This window comes from Numenius arquata, chromosome Z (genome assembly GCF_964106895.1).
Source record: "Numenius arquata chromosome Z, bNumArq3.hap1.1, whole genome shotgun sequence".
Taxonomy (NCBI): Eukaryota; Metazoa; Chordata; class Aves; order Charadriiformes; family Scolopacidae; genus Numenius; species Numenius arquata.
Window position 1 is genome coordinate 76,209,486 of NC_133616.1, and position 23,633 is coordinate 76,233,118.

General features: G+C 43.5%; 1 protein-coding gene across 1 annotated transcript in view; it reads right to left on the bottom strand.

Annotated features, from left to right (window-relative positions):
- Positions 1-2,506, bottom strand: part of GRIN3A (glutamate ionotropic receptor NMDA type subunit 3A) — a 75,863-nt gene extending 73,357 nt beyond the window's left edge. The window contains exon 1 of the mRNA XM_074166236.1: positions 1,790-2,506. Coding sequence (XP_074022337.1) covers positions 1,790-2,506 — 717 coding nt within the window. The remainder of the gene's footprint in view (positions 1-1,789) is intronic.
- Between the last annotated feature and the right edge of the window lie 21,127 nt (positions 2,507-23,633).

Sequence of the window (23,633 nt, forward strand, 5' to 3'; positions counted from 1 at the left end):
CATTGGTTTCACTGTCATTGAAGACAATGACACTTAAATGTCTGCTTAAGAACAAAGTCCTGATTTGGACAGATCGATCCAGTTGGCTCCCCACTGAGAACAATTTAAAAGTTAAGCAGGAGCTTTGAAGCCTGTGGAAAGGAGCAATGACTCTAACCCTGTGCTATATGCATTTAACACATCTTGTGTCCTCAGGCAGCTTTGGATGAACTTAGACCCATCTCAAAGATTGAAGATAAAACAGTTCTGATTTTAACAGAGAGAGTCAGGAGATGCTGGGTTCACGATCTGGTCTTCAGGGAGCTTCAGCTATTGACTCCAGCACAACTGTGAGTGTACCTGCAAAGCTGGTAGATGTTACTGAGAAAACTTGGATGCTACTGACACCAAACACGCATCAGTGGTGGCATTCAGTGGCACTGATTACCCTTTTGCATAAATCTACAGAAAGCTGAGTTGCATGGGTTTTGCTGAGGTAGAGAAAACTAGCTGAGTTCAGACCAGCACAGTGCAGTCACACCTTCAATTACAGACTAGGAGATGCCTAGCACAGACTTTCTTCTCCTACCTTTTCTGTCACAGTCTAACACACAAAAAAATACAGAAGTCTAACAGTGAGCCAGGCTGGGTTCTATATTTGTTTTTGCAAAACAAATTTAGTTGGTAGTATTTTTTTTTTCTGATTACATTTTGAGAGCAAAGTTGAGCTATCTCTTTTTATATAAAATAACTGTTTCTCCTGGCTACTTAAATGGCAGCTTCTGCCATTTTACTCATCACTTCCCTTGCACAGACCACACTAAATACAGCATTTTCTTCCAGCTCTTCTGCCTGAAGATGATTACTGGCATCAAACACCCATTTGCGAAATACTTAACTATCACCTTTTTTCCAGAGAGTCTAACAATAAGTTGCCATCTCTGTATGACAGAAAGTTTAGCTCCCCATGGATACTCCCCATGGATACTCCCCATGGATTAGCTCCCCAAGTATCCAAGACAGCTTAAGACAGTCAAACACAACAAATTTAGTTTCTACTATTTTAGCTACACAGTCAAACACAGCCACAGCCAAACTTGTTTCTACTACTTTAGTTAGGCAATTAGATTTAGCAAAAATCTGATCTAGCAGCGACACATGAACGATGAGTAAAGAAAATCCTTATGCTTTAGATCACTCAATGCAAAGGCAAGTTACAATGACACTTCTGAGGGTAGTTGTTCATCTGGTGAACAGCCTACCGTGCCCACACACAAACAGAGCACAGCATTTAGACCAGCAATAAATAAACACCCTGAATGCTTGTTTTAGCTTTTTTTGTTGTTGTTGTTATTTTTAACAACCTTCTTTTGGTCTGTGATGCATATACTTTTCCAAAAGCCAAGCTAAGGACCTCCAGAAGAGCAGCTTCTCACCAGTGCATGTCCTGGATGACCCCTTTCTCCTCTCAACTCTACAACTTAACGCGGCACACAACTCCGGGCTCACAACTTAGCTTTTGACACCGAGCTCTACCTTTCCACCGAGAGGATGCTCGTCCCCCTCCACCCCAGGGCTGGAGCCATGGGCCAACACGGGGGAGGATGCAAGAGGAGGAGGGAACGACTAGAAAATCGACTCCGGCGGCCCCGGGGTCCGAATGCTTCTCCCCGGGCAGGGCCGGGGCAATGTCCCTCCCCAAGCCGACCACCCGGCTCCCGCGCTCGTGGGACCCGGACCCTTCCCCGCGGGGTACCCGAGGGTACTGGGGGGAACACTGCCCGCCGCCCCGCTCCCCCCGGCACCTTACCGGGCTCCGCCGGGGGAACTCGCCCAGCACGATGCTGACCACGGGGATCCGCAGCGCCGCCGAGATGAAGTCCAGCTCCAGCATCTCCCCGCGGCTCTGCGGGAAGGCGAGGATGGCGGAGACCCCCTGCACCACCACGGTGTGGCAGAGGCTCTGCAGGAAGGAGACGGGGTCGTTGCTCCAGGAGGCGCTGGGGGAAGAGAAGGGGAATAGGGGCAGGTCGCCCAGCCCCGCTTCGATCGCCATCACCACCTCCAGGGACAGGTTGTAGGGCAGCAGCCCGGCCACGCCGTTGAGGTTCGCCACGGCGAGTAGCAGCGCGTCCCGCGGCGAGGGGGGCGGCCGCCGCTCCCCGCCGCCCCCCGGCCGCCGGCCCCGCGGCCCCGCCGCGCTCCCCCCCTCGGGGCTACCGCCCGCCCGCCGCCCGCTCGCCACCTCCCCGCCGGGCCAGGCGGCGACGCGGGGCTGCAGGTGGGTGGCCCCCACCCTGACGGTGTGCCCGATGCGCCGCAGGATCTGGCAGGGCTGCGGGTGGGACGCGGAGCCGGGCACCGCCGCCAGCACCAGGGCGCAGGGCGGCAGCAGCAGCAGGCACGCCCGCCCCAGGAGACCCCGCACCCCCGGCCGACACATGGCCCGCAGCCGCCCGCCGCCGCCTCCCCCGGCCCCGGCCCCGCCGCCCGCCTCAGCCGCCCCGCGGGCGGCCGGCAGCGGCATCAGCCGCGGCGGGCGGCCCCCGCGCAGAGCCGCCCCCGCCGCCGCCCATGGGGCCGCCGCCGCCGCGCCCACGCCCCGGGGCTGGATGCTGCGGGGGAGGCTCGGCCCCCGGCCCGCCCCCCACGGACCCTCGGGGATTGAGCGGCACGGCCCCGGGGCGGACCCCCGCAGCCGCCCCTCTGCCCTGCCCGGCTCCCCTCCGCAGTCCCGCTCCCTCGCAAGCCCCGCGAACCCGGCTCCCCTTCCCCAGCCCACCGTGCGCGCCCCTTCACGCCTCCCTTGCAGGACTCCCACCCCGCTGCACCGCACTCCGCTCCCCGGCTCCCTCGCAGCCCCGCTGCCCGGTTCCCCTTTCCAGCCGCCCCCCTTCCAGCCCCGCAGCCCTCGGTGCGCTTCCCCTGCCCGGCTCCGAGAGGAGGCGAGAAAAGTTGCCGGTGGCTGCCGGCGGGGCTGCGGGCGGTCGCTGGGCTGCGCTGCGCTCCCACCGGGAGGGAGGGCGAGCGGCACCGGCTCCTCCCCGGGAAGCCGGGACTTGTAGTCGCCGCCGCCCCCGCGGGCAGCCCCCGAGGGGGGAGGAAGGAGGGTTTTCGGGGAGTCGCCCGTTCCCTCCGCGCCGCCTGCTTGCTCCCCCGGGGAAGCGTCCCGGGACAGCCCCGACGGAAACCTCTGCCCGGGTATTGTCGGGGCTCTCCGCCCCACTCACAGCGCCAGAGAAGAGACCGTGGGCTGCTCCGTCCCCCTGCGGGGGAATGGGGGTGGTGTCCCCTCGCCCCCTGGGCTGGGGGAACCGTGTCCCTCGCCTGTCGCAGCGTTTTCGCCGGAGAAGCCAGCGCTGGCTGCGCTCGGTGCCGTTCTCATGTCGTGCTGCTTCAAACCGAACCAGTTTTGGACGCGTGGGACCCGAGATCCCGGCTCAGCAAGCCATGGGCACTTTATAAAATTGCGTTTATGACAAGAGAAAATAGGGCAGAGCAGAGATGGGCGTTTGTGTGCGTGTCTGCAAGGGGCTGTGGAAAGTCCCGTTAGTGTTTCGGTGCTGATATTTGTGTTTAATCCTGGGCAGTCGGGAGCCGCGCTGAGGTCTGGGACTTTAATTCTCCCACCGGGGCAGTGACACGCTCAGCGTGGTGTCTCTGCTCCATGATGGATATCCGGGGTCCTAGAGGAAGCCCACTCCCACTGCCGCGCTGTCCTTCGAAGGAGAAATAATCTCACGGCTCTCCCCGGCTGCGAGGTGCAGGCTGCCTTCCGACACGGGGGTATTGAATGTATTTTCAGCCTGTGGGATGGGGTCCTGTCACCTTTCCCTGGCTGGTTCAGCCCTGTTTCAATGCAGTGCGGTTTCCTGCTGTCTGCTGTCCTGCGTGGAAGGACAGTCCGAGCCCTTCACTCCTGGAGTGGTTAGAAATCTTTTGGTCCCTTCTTCACGAGCAGTTTACCCTGACCTAGTGTCTAGCCTCATTCTTTCACTTAAAGAGCTCTTCGCCTCTGAATATTAACCTTCTTTCCCCTTTCTTTGAGATTTACCTTCAGAGCTATTTATGAAGAAATATCATATGCCCCCTTTCTTTTTCGTTATTTGGTATGCACAAAATCCATGTAGAAGGAGACCCTGTTCATCATGCTGCATAAAGAGGTGGCCGCTACCCTCCAGTAGGTCTGAACTGCATGTTTTCTAATTTAAATTTATCTTTCTTGAGGGGAGGTCACTAAAGGTGTACACAGTCTTCAAAGTGAGGTCTTACTGAGGTCTCATGCAGCTGTGCTGATATTTCTCTGTCTCTTAGATCCTTAACTAACCCATCACGTTGGTACCTCCTCATGCCCACCTGCTGTCACGTTCTTCCAAGTGACCTGCAAAGCTAGCGTTGTTCTCATACTGCTCCCTCTAAATTGATGTGCAAAATTGGTTCCTACGTGGAAGACCACGAATGGCAGCGTGGTGGTCTGTGGGCCAAGACTGTACCAGCTGCTACGTGTAAAGATGAGCTAGTACTGTTTAAGAGTTAACAACAACCTATTTCCCCGTTTCTTCTTCCTTTTTCTTCTAGTCTTATAACCATTTTTTTATTTCTTGGTATCTTCTCAGATCAAACCAGGTTCCTCCTGTGCCTCATATTTTTTTTGTTTGTTTGTTTTTATTTAAGGAATGGATCATATTAACACAAGTACTCAAAGTCTCCTCTGTTAGCAATAAGGAATTATTGGCTGGGAGAAATGGCTTTGAATATAGTAAATTTCACACAGTGCAGAGAAAAAAAATTTTTTTCCTCTCAAAATCACAGGAGTTAAGCTTTCAGGTTGTGAGAATTAGCTCACTTGAGATCCGTTCAACTCCAGAGGCGTCATCTGTATTTGCATTCTTTTTGTCAGGTTTGGAAAAAAACTGGTAAGCATGTAACTTCTCTGCTGCACAGTTAAGTAATGGCTGGTTTTCATGTGGGAATTATTTTGATAAGAAACGGTTACTCTTCTGTGTCTTAACAGACAGCCCAAAATTTTTATTTATTTGAAGCTTCATTATGGGAGAGTATCTTTGGCATGGGTCACACTAGTTTAAAAAAGCAAGTGTTTTAGAAAATGTAACGTAACATTATTGAAACAGCTCTGAAAATTGCACAAAAAAAAACGATTAATAAAGGGAAATGATTCAGTATCTCCATATTTTGTTTTGCTGTTGGTTTTTTGTTTTTGTTTTTCATTTGTGGATAATCTATGAATCTATGACCAGATTGCAATCTCTGCTCTCTGGTGATTATGCAGTACCACTCTTGAGACTACTGCTGTAAATAATTCCTGGTCTAGAGCTCATTTTTGAGCAAGTCCTAGCAAGTGGTCACAGTTAGAAACATGAGCTGTACAGAGTGGGCAAACTCCGCAGGCGATGTAGTAATTTTCACTCCAATGGCTCTAGCTCTTGAAGCTATCTTTTCAGCTTCATTATTTATAACAACAAATTATGGATTTTTCTTCCAAATTTGTGGGTTTTTTCACTCTTTGCTCACATATTCTTGTTAATAAAGTTCTCTACAATACCCCTGATATACCAAAGTGCTTAAACACAGGCCTTTTTTTTAAGAAGGCATTTAAATCCTTAAGTGCTGCTCTGTAAGAGGCTGGAATGTTTTCAGAAAGCGATCTGAAAAAGGATATACACCCTACAAAAGTGTATAGATATAACATTGGCGACGTTGTGTCATTAATTTTTCTGCTTTATTTGCATAAGTAGGCATGTGGAAAAGAGCACAATTGGTTTAGTCTAATAAAGAAATTGGAGACTGCTGTGTGTAAATTGCACCCTGCTTTTTAGCAACACTGCAGTCCTTCTTCCAAGCCTGCTGGCAGAATAAACTTTTTGACAGATTCTTGACTATTTTCATCTTTCAAGGGACTGGCTACCTTCTACTCTCCTCCCCCCTTTTCCTTTTCTCATGGTGGTTGCTGCAGTAGGAATGTCCACTCTGCTCTTCTCCTGCATTAAATATTCAACTGAAATAAGACAAGGCAGATCCGGGTAAGTGGACGGACCTCCTCTGAACAGGTTGTCACCTTGGGTAACCATGAGTACAGGAATGATAGTGGCATTGATGGCTGGGGAATGGTGACCACAGAAACTATTCATCCTTGATCAGTGGCTGAGCGTCACAGTTAAGGCTGGTGAAAACCCTTCAGCAATGAAAAATGCAGAAGGGGAATGTGATTAAAATCACCACTCGTATTTCTCTTGCTGCTCTTTCTGCTCGCTTGGCTTGTTGTCATTTCTTTGAAGTAGGGTTGGTTTGTTTGCTTTCTGGGCTGCAGAACAATTGTCCTCTGTGTTTCACAGCGACCTTCTGCAAGGCTTGTTCCCTCTGAGCAACTTGGCTCATTTGGAAGTAGGTTATCGCTGTCCTCCCGCTCATGTCTGTGTTGCTCTGCTCCCTTTGCTCTCAGGGAGAAGCTCCTTGGGCTTGCCAGAGCGTGATAGCCAGATTGCTTAAACTCATGTTCATCTGCCCCTTTTTTAGCTGCTCACATTTTTCAAAACACCCAATTCACTAGCTGAGATGCAGGGTACCACACACTATCTTGTTAGCCTTGGAGAGGGTGAGGGGTTTATTTTGGGTCAGCCTGGAATGAATTTTCTTTTTTTCTTTTCACAATCATTATTGAAAAATGAGAATTAGGGAAAAATAAACCATTTCCGAGTAACAGTTTAGGAATAATGGAATAGGAATACACTGTTGTTTATATATAGGTCCCCCAATTTATCTAAATGCAGTTTCAAACATTTCAAAATGCAATTTTTTTCATTTGTATCGCCATTTTAATGGAAAAAAAAAAAAGTTGTCAATGTTCCTTACTTTCTGTCCTCCACACTCTTTTTCCAGCCAGAAGAAATTTGCAAATACTTTCAGATATCTAAAACTGCATGAAGAATGTTAAGTAGGGTAGTAAGTTTGAAAAATTTCATGTTGCTGTAGTGCTCGTCTGGTGTGAACCGACAGTGCACTGGCTATTCCAGATTTACGCCTGCAAACATCCTGCTGTGGGCAGGCCTGGTGTCAAATCCAAACAACCGCTTTGAAGCCAAATTGATTTTCACCAGTAAGGGCTATGTGCTACTTTACTGCCTCAGAAAAGAGGCTGAGACAGTTCTCACTCCCTAAACAGAACTCCTATTTTGTTTCTTCTGGCAATGTAAGTCCAGAGAAACTCTGATACTGTCAGAGGATGCTGAAGGAGTCAGTGAGAAAAGCATGCAGTGAACCACTTTATATCTCTTTGGATAGAAAAGCAGGCAGGAGATGTTGTAGCATTGCCAGATGGTGGCACACAGCCCACCAGCCCCTCTGATTTTGGTGGTCTCCTCTCTGAAATGGATGCTACCACTGGAAGATCTTAAGATATTCCAGGTACCTATAAGTGGAAAAAAAATAAGTGACTAGTATTCAGTTGCATCCTCTTTCCAACACTGGAGCTGTGTAAAGGTGCCTAAAGTAGGCAAGAATATACTCTCACTGTGTGACCTGTTTCCATTACCAGAATGAGGAAGGAAGAGTTTAGTCGCAGGTGAAAGTGTTGTTCTCTCCATTAATGTGAGTGATCCATTCAATTGCTTTTATTGCTCCTTTTCTGAGGTGGTGGTGTATAGCTTCCCAAACAAGTAGCTATAAAACCTTTATGAGATCCCCACTTGCCACATATTCTGTTCATGCTATATATTTTGAGTTTGACACTTAGTTGTGTTTTTCTCATTGCTGGTCCTTTTATAGCGCTCCCCATAGTTTTTACCTTTGAGATACATTAATTCTGGGCAGAGCTACAGCTAGTAGAGAAGCACCATAATGACTCAGTTGAGTACTAAGCCTCTGGCTGTAACTACCTGAAGTTTCTGCCTATAGTTATTTTTTATTTGTAAGTCTTTTCCGTTCTGTTGTCACATCTACCGTTTTGTTCCTTCGTAGTTAATATTATGGTGATGAAAACAGCTCCAGTAGTCCAAGAATGGAACCAGCACTGCTTACAGCATCATGATGGGTGGCACAGGGAGCCAGTTTAGGAAGACCCTCAGTTCAGGAGCATGATTATCTGGGCATCCGGTGGTTGGCTGAATGTGAAGTCCCCCTCTTGAGTCTTGGAGTCAAACTGTGATGGGTAAAACTGCACAGGAAAGAGCTGTCTGGCCACTCCAAAGCTGAAGGTACTGGAGAGATCTGGCCAGGGCCTTTTAATCTCTAACAAAAAATGCAATATGCCAGAAATGTGTTATCCAAGCATCCACAGGGAGTTGTTGAGGAAGAAGAGTCATCCTCGCTGCAGTCCAGATTCCCTGAGCTGGCAAGCCCTGAGCAGAGACAATGGCAGTGGCTCCTAGGGTGATGAGTGAGTGTGTTTGTATGTCATTACTGTGAGCACATCAATTTCTTTTCTGACTTTTTGTCAACAGGCAGGCAAGTACTTGCCCCATTTTTCTTCCAGGTAGTAGATGGTCCTCTATCACAGCCCTGCTCAGGACATCCCCCATGAAAACAGGATGCCACTCCATGGAATTTTGTAGGACCATGCTGGATTTAATGCAGCTTTCCCTGTGCGTATTTGGTTCTTAATTCCAGGGTGACAGTTGAGCATTTGTGAAAATTTTGGGAGGTGGAAAGACAAAAAAGAGAAAAAAACCTGTTTGAAGTCAGTGTCAAAATTGTTAACAACATCAATGTCATTTGAGCAGTGAGGTCAGAAAAGCACCTTCTCACAGGGCAAACTCATAGTTTTGAAAAAAATATCAATACTGCTTTGCTGGCATCGTGGTGCCCTCTGCATTATATCATTTCCCCCATGCTTCTGCAGCAAATATGAAATTATTATAGGCTGTGTGCAACCTTTGCACTGTTGTGGTTGGCTTCAAAAGGCCACTTGGTGTAAATGCTCAATAAAGATGAATAAAGACTGTTTAACTTTCAGACAAAGTCTTCAATTTCCACAAGATGAGGAGGGCACCCCCACACTGCATGGCCGTGGCAAGCTCACATGGTTTTTACTGTTTGTTCCCTCCTGCTCCCTCTGACTTAGGGGTGGGTATAATAGGGGAGGGGGAGGCGTGAGAAATCATGGGTGGTTATCAAAGTTAAATTATAAGGGTGGTGTAAAAAACAGGAAAAGACTGAATAAGCAAACTAAGGAAAGGCCACAACAGCATCTGTGTGAGAGATAATTCACCCAATTTGTCCAGCTAAACAATTCTGTCAAGTTTACTGAGGGCTGCAAAATTGGCAAATTGCCTCATCTCCTCCGAGCAGTGCAGAGGCAGCGTGGGCTTAACCCTTCTGTTCGCTGTTTAAAGAACTAATTTTGCAAACCCTCGCTCAAAGCAGCTGGGATGACCTTACTCAAATTATTGGCTTCAATAAGGATTTCTGGTACAAGTGAAACTGAGTTGGGCAGGAGTCGGCTTGCCAGCCGCCGTCATGACAACTGCGGTCCTGAAAGCCCGCGGGCTCGCTCGTGCCTTTGGGCACTGCCTGAAGCTGTATGGCAGAAAATGCAGCTTCTCAGGGATGCACCTGAGGGATGCCACCCTGAAAGAGATGCAAGCTTCTCCGAGGAACCATGGATCTCATGGAGATCTCCTTTTATCAGAAGGAAAAACCTCCTCAGGGTCTGTGTTTGCACAGCATGCTTTCTAGCCCCCAGGCACGTGTGGTACCCATACCTGTTGATTGAGCCCTCTGTGGTTTTCATATTGAGCAGCAGGCTCCTGGTCTCTCCAATAAATTGCTTTTTCTGCACAGGATTAGCTCACTGGTATGTGTGTATGTGTGTGTGGGGTGTGCGTGTAACAAATAACCGATTCCTTTAAAGATGCTTCTTGTCAAAATGTCCCTTAAGAACATGCAATACTGACAAAAAAAAAAAACAACCACGAATCAAAACCCACTCTCTTGTGCCTAGACACTAATAATGTCTCGGGGAAGCCCTGGGAGAGATCACACACCTTGCTTACTCTTTGCTTCAGGAGGTGGTGTCCTAGGCATCAGCTATGCTATCTCTCCCAGTCAAACACCCTGATAAGAGCATATGCATGAGTGGAGATAAGACTCTTCTGTATCAAGGAGGTATTCAGCAGCTTGTTCCTATGCATCCGAGCTCAAGAATAGGCTACCTAGCAGGGGTATAAACTGCAATATAGTCTAAATTACAATTAAGCCCCCTTCAAAATAATATCAGAAAAAATGCGTGATGCAAGTAAATGTCTTAAAAGACTAAATAATGCTGAAATTTGACAGGATTAGGCTCACATAGGAGATTAGTTGGCAGAAGGGAAATGTCTGTAAAATGTTGACGCGTGAGATAAAGTACAAGTGAGAATGGCATTCACCCAAGGTCATGGTTTTAGAAGGAAATAGATGAACTGGATGTGTGGCTTTTGTTCCAGGGAGCCTTTAAATAATGTGATGCTGGATGCCCTCCTGGTAAGGTAGTGCAGCAGAAGCAATAGTTAAATCAGATGTGCATATAACAAATGGTTTTTGTCATGCTCCAGAAGCAACCTAGGAACCGAAGAATTCACACATCTGCTCAATAAAAATGAAGTCTGATATTTATGAAGACTGTTTTTAAAAACACAAGTTCCCTTTAACAACACACTCATGAAATTCCCAAGTGCTAATGCCAGTGTCAAAGTATTCCCATTGTACAAATGGGCTGTCTTGGAGGAAGATCAAGTATTTTTAACATGGTGCTGGGTAGCAGTGGATAGGTATATCCTATGAAAAGAACAAGTAAAGATAGCCCAGGGTTTATGATGTAATCCTGGCCTTCAAAATTATGATGTGCTTTCCAGCTCTGTTATATGCTCCACGAGTCTTTACTGAGTTCAATTTCTTGCTATCTAATACAGACTCCAGCACTGCTCTAGCCCATTGCAGGGAGACAGAAGGGTGTTACTGGGAAGGAAACATCTCTGAGAAAACCGAGTACCACTTTTGCACCACCAAAGATTCTTGAAGCATCCTTTTGACAAGCTGCTTTAAACACCTAAGAGCTCTGTGATGAGGAGGAAGAAAGTCAAGGTTTTTCTCTCTTGTTTGCAAGCCTGGAGAATAAGCAAATTAGCAGCTGTAACCCTTACAGATGGTGTGGCTAAACACTGTTGTGTAAATCTCCAGGAAAGACCCCAAAGCATCAAAAATTGAGACATAATCATAACACATTGAACGTGACTTAGGGTTGGGGTTTTTTTGTGACTGAAGTCTTGGGCATTCCTATCTCTCAACAAAAATGCAAAAAATGCATTTTTGCTTTTATCAGAAATACTGAAAAGGAAAGCAAAGCAGCCCAATATATTTGAAAGGTAAATTATTAAATAAGGCTGTTCAGATGGCTTGCCTTTTTGCCTTCTGTATTTTAAAATGATTTTTATGTAAGCAGTTGGTTGGATGAATATGACCATACAACCAGTTTACATGAGAAGCCTCAAGAAGAAAGCAGTTTTCTTGTCCTGGTTATTTCCCCAGTGGAGCAGATTTTGTGAGCAAGTTAGTGGAGAGAGAGAGAGAGAGAGAATCTGGAATAGACAATATGTGCCTCTAGGAATAAAGAAGAAACTGCAGAATGTACTGGCATCCTGAGCTTAGGTACTTCTCTCACTTGCTTCTAGAGAAGCCAAACTATGCTCTCTCTTTTACTCAGTTTTTGTAATAAGATTCAGACCCACCACTGAAGGCCAGATGCTGCCACTGCTGAACCTGTGCACTGCTTCCCCTGGCAAATTGACCTCAGTGGGACTACTGGTGGAGTTAGGCACTATGCAAGCGGAGCAGGAGGGGCATTTCTGATAGCATCTCACTGACATTAGCAGCTGGCAACCTGGGCATTGGCTGCTCCTAAATTTAATGGCAAAAGTATTTTTATAGCTGACAAAGGCTGATGAGAAATTAAAATTCTGGCAGCTGTTTGGAATGCAGATCAGATTTAAAGTGCTCAGTGTCTCCTACCTCAGACTTTTTCTGCAGACAACAAGAAACTCCTTGGGAAGATACTATTTTAGCTGATGAATTTCAATATAAACAGGAAAGATATTGTAGAGTCTCAGAGTAATTTTTGCCATGGAGGGGTCATCTTCAATAGCAAACTGAAATGTTTGCCACATGCACACAAAATGTTCATAAACTGAACCCCAATAAATATGTAGGGAGGAAAGCAGAACTGTATCTTAGCTCCATGCATTACTTAAATGTTCGAAAGCATTACCCAGCCATGGGGGATATCTCATGTGGAACTGTGAGCTGGGAGTCCATAACTGCTTGGTTTGGCTAGGAGTGGAACACAAGGAGAAGGCAAAACCAGAAATGAACCTACTGCACTAAAAAAAGCATCTGATGTGACTTAGAGAACATTTCTCTGTAATAAGGGATTGAAATTCAATACTGAACAGCCTCATGACAAACTGATATGATCCGAGGCTACCAAAAATAGTGGGTGGTTTCTGCAGAGAGTATTTTGAGGAAATCTTTCTGATTTTGATTAAGCCACTCATTTGTTTACAGGACAGCTACTTCAACTGAGAGATTTCTATGTCTTTTTCCCCTAAAGTTATTTACACATATAAATTTAATATAGAATCATAGAATGGTTAGAGTTGGAAGGGACCTTAAAGATCACCGAGTTCCAACCCCCCTGCCATGGGCAGGGACACCTCCCACCAGACCAGGTTGCTCAAAGCCCCATCCAGCCTGGCCTTGAACACTTCCAGGGATGGGGCATCCACAGCTTCCCTGGGCAACCTGTTCCAGTGCTTCACCACCCTCACAGTAAAGAATTTCCTCCTAATATCTAATCTAAATCTTGCCTCTTCCAATTTAAAACCATTACCCCTTGTCCAGTCACTACACTTCCTGACGAAGAGTCCCTCTCCGGCTCTCCTGTAGGCTCCCTTCAGATATTGGAAGGCTGCTATGAGGTCTCCCCGGAGCCTTCTCTTCTCCAGGCTGAACAACCCCAGCTCCCTCAGCCTGTCTTATTTTTGTCCTGGGTTTGCTTTGTTTCTGCAGATAACATAGGAAATTAGGGAAACGACATTCAATAAGGACAATAGACTTCTTTGAATATATTTGTAAAAAAAAATATATATTTCACCAGTTCAGCACTGATAAGAGTCCTAAACTACATTGACTGGTTGGAAGCTGTATGATTGCATCATGTGCTATTAAAGTGGGAAGAAGAAAGAAGCTAAAATTCCCTTAGTCCCCCAAATAAATTCCCACTTGGTTAATTAAATGAATGAGTTCTAACTCAAATCCGTGTCTTACAGTTTTGCAATTAATAGAATAAGAAAGTTGTCCCTGGCCCTGTGTGACTGATGAAACCTATCATGCATTTCAATTCTCTCTATCAACTACTTACAAGAAACTGCTTTTGATAAATCTACAAGGTGAGACTACATTTGGCAAATAATTTGAGGAGCAACAAATATTCCAGAAAGAAGCAGAGGTTGATTGCAGAACAGAAAAAGAAACAAGAATCACTAAGGCAGCTATGAATTATTCACTGATGACTAATAATAATTAAAAAACCCCTAAAAATTATTGGGCTAGATGTGCTATCCCTGGCTTGTTAACAACCCACAGCTGATATGGAGCAATGCAAGTTTGTCAAGGGGCTAAACCTGTCTACAGGAAGAATTTGAAGGTCTTTAGTCTAACATAGCAACTGTTTTAGTTAAAGTTGTGCCAAACACGCAGGGAAAAAAATCTTAATCTAAAATAAGCACTATTCAGACTATAATATGTGTGCTTTTATGCAGTTCTCCAGACTGGTTTAAATAAGTAATTAAAAAACCCCACATTTTTATTCAAAACAGTGGTGTCTGTTCCTTGCTCAGTCCTTTCATTTCTCTGTAAAACTTGTAGCAAATTTGGAATAAGAGCTAAGTCACTAACTTGAGATCGAGATGTCTGTGTTGTTACTCTTGCATTAAAAAGTAGAATAGCTAAAACAGTGTATATGTTGACAGTATGTTAAACAAAGGAGGAGCTACATTTGTAGAACAAATTGCATGTTGCATTTTCTGTGTTGAGAAACATCAAATTCTAGACTGGTCATGAGCCAGAGATTGCAGTCAACAGCATTACTTGAAGGAAACCAGGAGAAGAGTATGACCACATGCCTTTCTGCCCAGCAAATTGAAGACATTGAAGAGTCAAGACAAGCAAAGAGCGTGACTGGCCTGCTCTTTCCAGGTCAACTGGCAAAGCTTATTAAAGCCATGGTGATTTAGAAAGGTTTCTGACATTATCTGCTGAGAGCTTTTAGGGCAGATACTTTGGTTAAATTCATTAACTTGTGTTTGAAGTTAGCGTAGATACAGATGGATCATATGTCGATATAACATTAGACCTAAATGAGTTTATGAGTCTAAAGCAATAGGCATTCAGCAGAAATTGGACCCCCTTTGACTGTTCCAGCAAGAAGTCATCAGTTGTGGGAGGAATAAGCGTATGAGCGTAGTAACAATTTAATCACACCAAACACATCATATTATCTCAGCAGAAGGCCTTGTGATCAAACCAACCAACTAGTAATAACAACAGGGTCCTGGCAGAATAGTAATCAAAATGGGGAAAGTCCATGACGTTATTTGATGTTGCTCCACAGAGGTCAGCGCAATTGTACAAATTAACTGCACCTGCTGAGGACTGGGTAATTTAAAAGATTAGAGCCCCCCCTAAAAAGGTATTCATACACTGAGTTAAACTGCTGGAAGAGCAAACACTGAGTTCTGCTGGTGCCATGCCAGGGAAGCATATCCTGCTAAAAATTCTACACAGGGCTGCCAGAAAATCAGCAAGCATTTGCAGTTTAAAAGTTGTCAAAATACTCTTGTAAAAATAGACTTACTGAGAATAATGAAAAATACAGGTGAAAAATGTGTACAGCTAATGAGTGAACAGAAAGCTGAATGAGTTAGAAATGCTTTAAATGCCATTTTTCTTTGTGTTAGATAAAGGGCAGCTTTCTAATTAAGTCAACAGGTATATATGAAGTGGGGATATATTTTATGTCCATGTGAAGTTCAGTAGCTTAGAGAAGGTAATAATCTTTTGTTAGTGATTCAGAAGAAAGCCTTAAAAACTTTAGAAGCCAACTGTATTCCTACTGCAGGTTTTCATAGGGCAGACAATAACATCATGGATAAAATAGATGGTACTTTGGGGGAAGGCAGGGCTCTTGCAGCCAAGGATGAGCTGGGTGCTCACGGTGCCTCACGCTGTGTATTCTCCACCTGGAGAAATGCTGACGTGAGGGAAGGAGAGGACCCAAGGCGTGCACAGGGAGCTGGCCTGGCCTGGGTGATAGAGGAAAGCAGGACTAATGAGAGCCACCATGCCTTTTTGTTGGCTTGCAGTGTTAAATGTCCATTGACTCTGCTGAAGAGTGCTATCTCATTTGAAGATTCACATTGATGTGGATGAAGATTTTAAAAGACAAGAGTCTGAGAATGGTGTAAACCCTGATGACCTTGAACCATCCCTGGAAGTGTTCAAAAGACAGGTTGATGTGGTGCTGGGAGACATGGTTTAGTGATGGTGTTGCATTTTGTTGTTTTGTGGGTGTTTATTTTTGTCAGTTAGGTTGATGGTTGGACAAGATGATCTTGAAGGTCCCTTCCAACCTAGAAGATTCTGTGATTCTGTGTGATTCTGTGAACCAAACCCATTATAGCTCTTAAGTTGCACTTAGACCAGTAGTTTCCTAATTGGAATGGCTTCCTTAAGGGACTAACATGGAGTAGCTGGTGTTGACTCCCTGGTGAATGCACAGTTGTCTGATTCAATCAATCTGTTGTCTTGATATGTGTTCATGTGGCCCAAAGAAAGGTTATGTTAAAACCCCACAGATATGTCTAAAGCCACTTTTATAGAACTTGTTTAATTTCTATAGAATCTTTTTGTTTTTATCCTTAGTAAGTTCCACATGACACTTCCTCAGAGGAAGGCAAGACAAAAACCTGAAATAATAAAAATTTTGCTCATCCCCTGATCCATGCTTTTTTGTACCCTTCACATAGAAATACAATAGGCGGTTTTGCTCTCTGTTGGTGGTTATGCTTTTATCTCCTGCTGCTAAGGTCGTCTTCTGGGTTCGCGGAGTTCTTTCCATCTAGGTGTCTGAACATGACATTTAGATTTTGGAGTTCAGTGATGGAAATCAGATCAGTGATATAACCTAAGTAAGTCCATTAATCAAATAATCGATCAATCAATCAATCGGTCAATCACGGTACACTGGTTTCTTAGGCATTTCAGAATACTACCTTACTGCTGCCCCCGCTCTGATGAACCTAGTAGTGCCGTGGAGGGTGGGGATGGTCAAATATTTCCTCACTTAAGAAAAAGTATGTCTTAAGTAAAAGTCTGTATGTATTTTCAAAACACAATAGAGACTTGCTGTAGCTAAGCTTGTCAGCCTGTTGTTTTGTTCTCTTCTGCTTCTTTCAAGACCAGGCTGGATGGGGCTTTGAGCAACCTGCTCTAGTGGGAGGTGTCCCTGCCCATGGCAGGGGGATTGAAACTTGATGATATTTAAGGTCCCTTCCAACCTGAACCATCCTATGATTCTATGATTCTTTCCCTTTCTGCACTTGTTCTGTTATTGTCTGCATCTCCACAGTCTCGGATCTTTTAGCACTTTGTCTTAAAATCTTCTGCCCCTGACAAGCACCATCAGTAGTTTCCCCTCAGACAGTAATGTCTTTCTTTATATCTTGTCTGGAACTCATGTATCAACTCTCTGCCACTCTGCAAACCTGAAGCAAGTTAGTACTTCTACTCCAAGAGACATGAGAGTGAAGTTGCACAAATGAGAATGCGCTCGCTCAATTTTTGCAGCTGTGTGAAGTATGCCTGAAAAGTTCTGGGGTATTTTTGTGTCTGAAACACACCATACAAAATATATTTTTAGTCTACTAACACATTGTGTTAGACATAAAAGGCACATGAGCAAAATCAATCCCAAGACTATTAACTTACAAAACGGCAAAAGAATGGACTCCTGTTGTAAATATTATTTATTTCTAGCCTATTCTGGAGCATGTTTAAGCTTATCTAAGCAATTTTCCCCATGCTATCTCAGAGTCGTCTTTAAGACCCCAGTAGTTTTCTTTTTTTTTTTCTTCTCATTGCCTCTCTGCTTGTCTTTTTATTCAATGATCTTCAAAACATAGCAGCCTTTTCTGCAATGGAAGAATTGCATGGGTTGAATGTGTTTCTCCCACTCCATGTTATTTTCAAGGAGGGAGATCTCCTTGTGCTGGGTCATTCAAAGGGCTGAGGATCAAATTCCCAAAGGTGCCTGAGGTGCTTATGCAGCTCTCACATACTAACTGACTGTCACCCATGCATGATTACAAAGACTGAACTGAGATCCTCTGTAACAGTTTTACCGTATCTCCATTAATTTATTTTTTTTTTTAACTTCAGTTTCATGGAACTGACCAATGCCAGACGTGTTAGTATTGGCATTACCAAGATAATCTCCCTCACTGTTGAGAGGGGACAGTGGATTTTGAGTTGTTTAATCTGGACAGGCCTGGTTAATAGGCTAATTAATTAGAGGAATGATGACTCTGCAGTAGTATGATTTATAGGGACAGTGCTTTAATAGCAACAGAAGAACTGCAAATGCTAGCATTACACTGATCTACACATTGCACTTACTTTATGCGTTTAGGGTTTGTCATAAGATCAGAATACCTTGAGCTTAAAGATTAGAATAAAAATTTATGCACCTGGGAGTGTGAAGAGGCAGCACTTTGAATTTACTGTTAAGTATTTAAACCCTGAGAGAACTTTATGTCTTTCCACAACTTCCAAAATTGCTAGAATCCTTTCCAACAGTTAAGAGATTTTTACTTGAAAGTCAACTTTCAGACACCCAGATGAAGAATGTCGATATTAAATTGTGGAATTTCTTAACTGATGAATATTTTAAAATATCAGAGCTTCTGGGACATAGTACTGAGGAGAGTGTGTATGTTGGACACTAGAAAGAGTTTGGGGTTTAGTTTGGTTTTTATTTTACTAAAATATTTCCTATTCAATTTCTGACACTTTATGGAGGGAGCTCCCAGTTACGGAAGGTCTGTAGTGGTCTTATATTAGAAGACCTTTTCTTTGTTTTAACCTTTTTCTTTTCCAAACCTGAACATTTCACTATTAAAGCAGAGCTCTAATTCTTCCAGTTACCTTCAGTGTAGCTAAGGGATGGCATTCAGCACCTGATCTAAAAATGGAACTCCCCACACAAGTTCATGAATCAAGGTGAAATACTGAGAGAAGACACTGGCTTATAATCAAAAAGGAAATGAAATACAAAGAAATGAGAAAAAAAAAAGGCAGGGTCATTACCATCCAAGAAGGCTGGAATACTGATATTTTTCCCCAAGCTTGAGGACAGCAAATACTTTTGGGCAACAGCAAGTTTGGAAATATGAAGCAAATCATGCCGAACCACCCTGACTGCCTTTTTTTTTTGCTGAGATGTTTGGCTCTGGTGATAAGGAAAGAGCAGTGGATGTTGTATCCTTGCAGTTTAGCAAGGCAAAAAATTGTGGGTAGAGGGCAGCCTTAGTCACAGTGGCCGTGGGAAGACTACTGGTTTTAGCTCCAGGGGAAAGAGAGTAAACCTGAGAGAGGAGTAACAACCCTGGTCCATGGGAGCAGAAGGATGCACCCAAAGGCATTGAGGTAGTTTGATGATATCCTTGTGCAGTTGCTTTGTTGATTTGGGAAGGTCCTGGTGGCTGGAGGGAGGTTCCTGGGAAATGGTGGGCAGATATTACCCATCTGACTAGGATGGTGGGTCTGATTTCACTTTCAAGAATAAAAGAGAAAACCTGCAAACTTCGAAGACTTCTTTACATGAAACCTATATATTTGTTTAATGCTCTGTTTCTGCCCAACTTATATGAGATTGCTTAATACTTTAGTCCTTTTCTAACCACAAGCACAGATAGTCCTGGAAGAGTTACTGTTTGACAGGTGGATTAGGCTTGCTCAGTAGCGGAATTAGAAGTTTCCTAAACATACATATTATATAAGTTTGGCTTCTTCTGCAAGTTAGGTTCACCTTTATTGTTTGAGTAAATTCAGCTTTTTCAAGACCTGAAATAGACAGGGTTATATATATATTTCATAGGCAAGGAATACCAATCAGAACTGATTTCATCATGGCTAGACTGTGAAGTCTCAGTTCACCAGGTGCTTATCCAGGTGCATAACTGGGAACATGAACAGTCCCATTGACTTCAATCCAACCCTTCCTTTATCCCACACAGTGGGAGGAGATGCTCAGAGAAAGGATCTTCTAAAGCCTTTTGTCATAGTCTGTTTCAGCTCCTCTATACAGGGCATAGGGTTTTGGCATCTTTAAAAATTTTTTTAATTACTTTGACCATCATGATAATGAGGTATGAAGTGAGATTCCTTTTCCAGTCTGAGGTGAACTTTTGAAGAGCCACTCATGTAGTTTGTTTGTATCGATTTTCATTTCCTTTCTGATTTTATGCAAGGATTCCTCAATTTTTCTCTTCTAAACTATAAAACAAGGAAGTTTGGAAATTTATTATGTTATAATTTGCATAGACTAATTACTTGGCCTTTATTTTATTATCTGAGCTCAGTTCTTTTGTGAATTGCGAATGAACAGGACATGAAATCCTGTTTCCTCCCTTTAACAGGGATAATGTATCCTTTCTCAGTAGAAATTTCAACCCTTTGTAGGTATGGAAATCATTGTAAAGCTCTGTTTGGCTTCTGCTAGTTCAATGTTATAAAGGTATCTGGCGATGGAAATTAATAGCCTAATTTGATTTATATGTAATATAACAGATAGATTCTGAACATAACTTCCTTCTGAATATAACTTTCTGAATAAGAGAAACTAGCTTATACTTCTATGCATAAAATCCTTTTCATCTGTTGAGCCAGACATTTTTGTGGGAACTGAACTTATTTTAAAGATGGAGTTTTCTAATTGGGATGTTCATACTCAAAAAAAGTTCTTGGCATGGTCTATGTTAATTACCTGAAGATCTATTTTTGTCAAGGTCTTCTGATAATAAGATGCAAATAAAATGTTGTAAGGATCCTTTAATTGTGCTTTACCTGGATCTCATCAACCTGAATCTCCTGCAGGAGAACATTTATCATCAGCATTAAATTTTTGAAGAACTATTTTAATAAAGGTAGCTGAGAGAGACTAGGTCCTTCAAAAAGAATCATGAAGTGTTTTAAGAGTATGTTATTCACCATGAGTTTTGGTCCATAAGCTGTTATACAGCCTTCACAGATAATCACCATAATTCTCTTTCTTGAACATTTTGAAGGAAGTGCATTCCTTCATTGCTCTCACAACAACTCCAGCTTGCAGGGCAAAATCCAAAACTCTTCCAATTCTCCCTATTTTCCATTTCATTCATAGGCCCTTTGCTCCGTACCCTTCCCTATTCTGTAAAGGTCTCATCTGAATTTCTTTGGGGCACCTTGTTTCCTCCACATTAGGTCCTGACTTGACAGCTGGAAGTAGGTGTTTGTCTGTTACTCAGACAAAAACTCAGAGTGTCTGCTTCAAACACACTGTCAGTTTCCTACTAGTTCTTCTGGAGATGATCTGCCAGTTGGTGATTTCCCAGGTCTGTTTGTTGGGGATGAAATCCTCCTGGCTATTGCTAAGAATTTTTGTAATACCCATGTCTCTCATGACATCTGCTTTTCCGTCTGATATTTTGCCTTGTTGAACATTTGCAACTGGAAGGAAAGGATGGTGATCTCTGATTATCAGCTCTTCCTTGAAGGTCAGGCTCAGGCAGACACTCTTGCTTTTCCTGGTGGTTGGTACTCCAGGCTCTCCATCATACAGATCCAGACATAAAAAAGGCTCTGCAGGTTATTTTTGAAAAGGAATAGTCTACATAAGTTTAATTTGTCTGAATAATGCAAAATAGATGGCAATTTTTAAAGATCTTGGATAAAATATGTATATCTTGGATAAAAAAGGTATATCTTGGAGTCCTAACTGTTGTCAAGGGCAGTTGAGTTCCTTTCATTAATTCAAAGCAAGAGAAAGTAAGATCATCCTGCAAACTCACAGTGAAAGTTGATTTATTAAAACCTTATGACTCACCAACTTCCTCCTCCTTCTCGAATCTGAATTTTGGATTGAAATCCTTTTAGAAAAATTCCTGTAGGCAATAATGAGGGTGTTCTTCATCAATCTCTGATGGATTAGATTTAGTGGAGTCCCAATTCCAGACAGTCATTCCTCTCAGGCTCAGTACAGTCTGACTCACAGTTCATTGCTGCTACTTGTTTTTCCTCTTGTCTTGATTCACATCTTTTTTTCTTTGATGAGTAAATGAATATGTCATTAAAGAAACAAATCCAGATGCTTTCTCTCTTTCTCTCTCTCTGAATAAGAGCTTTGTGGCTGAGGGGCTAGGGAGTAAAATAAGAACTGAGGATTAGTGACTAATTATCCTGAAGGTCCAGTTTTCCAAGGTTGAATACTGAGCTCTTTCAGAAAATGAGGTAGTATTGATGTATCTGATGCGGGAAGCACTAAAATGGAGAGTCCAAAATTACTAATTGATTTTGAAAAATTGTACCTTTGCTGAAAAGGCCAATGTCTTAGGAGAGGAAAAAAAACCCAAACAATACTAAAACCAAACAACAACACAATCAAAAAATTAGCACTTTGAAGTTATATAGCACACTGGCAAATCTTGATTTTTGCGAACTGATAAGCAGCAACATGGCTGCAGTTGAAAATTCAGGATAAGCCTACGGACTTAGCCAGAGAAGGGGTTTATGGATACCCTGCAGTAACAGCACAAAAGAGAGAAAAGTGATAGATACCAAAGGAATGGCATGCTCTACAATTAAAGAGAGAGGAAGAACATTTATGCATTTTGTCTAAAAGCCTGTGCACTTAAATCAGTGATTCTTAAATCAGGTTGTCTGCTGTAATTAACTGAGTGAAATAAGTGATATCTTTTGCAAAGAGGAAGCCCTCTGGGCAGTGCTGTCCTTTGTCCTGTGTCATAGGTGATCTCGACTACGAAAAAAAGCAGGCAAAAAATGTCTCTCAGACGATTTAGGTGACAATATGTTGTATTCACCATGCTAAAAAGCTACGCATGAATTAAATTGCACATATAGTGGATTAATGGCTGTTGTATGCCAATGGAATGTATTAGAGCAGTGGGATGGAGCAGTGGATCTTGTCCTGAGTCTCTGCTACTGACATGCCATGTCTCTTCATGCTTAGAAAAGGGATCGTAAGCTCTGACCAGGCTCTGGACTTTGTTATTTCAACTTTCATCAAGGCTGGTAGATGTCTGGGCAGGGGGGTGATGCATTGGTCTCCTTCACACCTGCTTGCACTATTGCTGCAGCTGAAGGCTCTGCAGGTACTTTGCTGAATATCTTTGTACACGAAAGGTTTAATGAAAGTCAGCTGGGTCTGGCATCCTTGTCTTCATTCTCAGTCTCTTGTCCTTTATTGTGTTGCCAAAATTCAAGCAAATACGAGCACATTTATGAGAAAGGCATTGCAGACATCAGGTGTTACCCAAACAATTACTTCTTACATGAGAGGTATGTTGCCTTGCCTGACTTAAGTCTCTAAAAGTAATATTATATGAGTGTGCTGAGTACAAGCCTGGTGCTAAAATGACGGGCAAGCACTGTAAAACTGTAATTTTCCATCATGAATTATTCATGGATGTTACTCAAGTCACAGACAGGAAACTTGTACGTATAAAGTTAGCTAAACACAATCTTTCATTTCTGAAGAGGACTCAGTCATGTGAAGGCTTACCATATGGCCCCCACCAGGAGAAGCAGAGATCCGGAACCGTATTTTCTGCTGGTGTGCACAGGCACAGATCCATTGACATTAACGCAGCTGCAATTCACATTAGCTGAAGGTTTGGCCCCTTCTCTTTGGGAGATTTTGTTGTTGTTTCTTTACTGATCCACTTATTTTTCCCTGTGTTGGTTACAATGTGGTTATGAGTCCGGGTTTATGATCTCTCCTGTACAGTTGTTCAGGGTTTTTGTCTCTTCTAACCCATAACATGAATATTTCATGGGGGAAACTGGATATTTTGTGCTTTGTTTGAGATGCAAGAGAATTCAAATATTTAAACAAAGATGAGAAAAGGGGCTTGAAAACATTACTAATATAGTGGTAAGAATGGCTACCATAACAAATTCAATTTATGAGGGACTCAGAGCAACTTGTTTCAGAGGACTAAACACCTTTTAAGATTAGAATCTCCTGTATTAAAAATGAACAGTAGATTATTACAATGGGTTTTGTTTATCTCCCTCCTAATATTCCAGTACTGCCTGGTGCTATATAATTATTTTTGGAAACATGGACCACCCCTGTAATTTCTCCTTTGTACACATGTATCTTGCCCCATATTACTTGAGAGCACTTTGAAAACAGGATGGTTTTATGGGCCAGGACAGCTGATCCCAACTGACCAAAGTGATACTCCATACCATGGGACACCATGCTCGGTATATAAAACTGGGAAGAAGAAGGAAGGGGAGATGTTCAGAGTTATGACATTTGTCTTCCC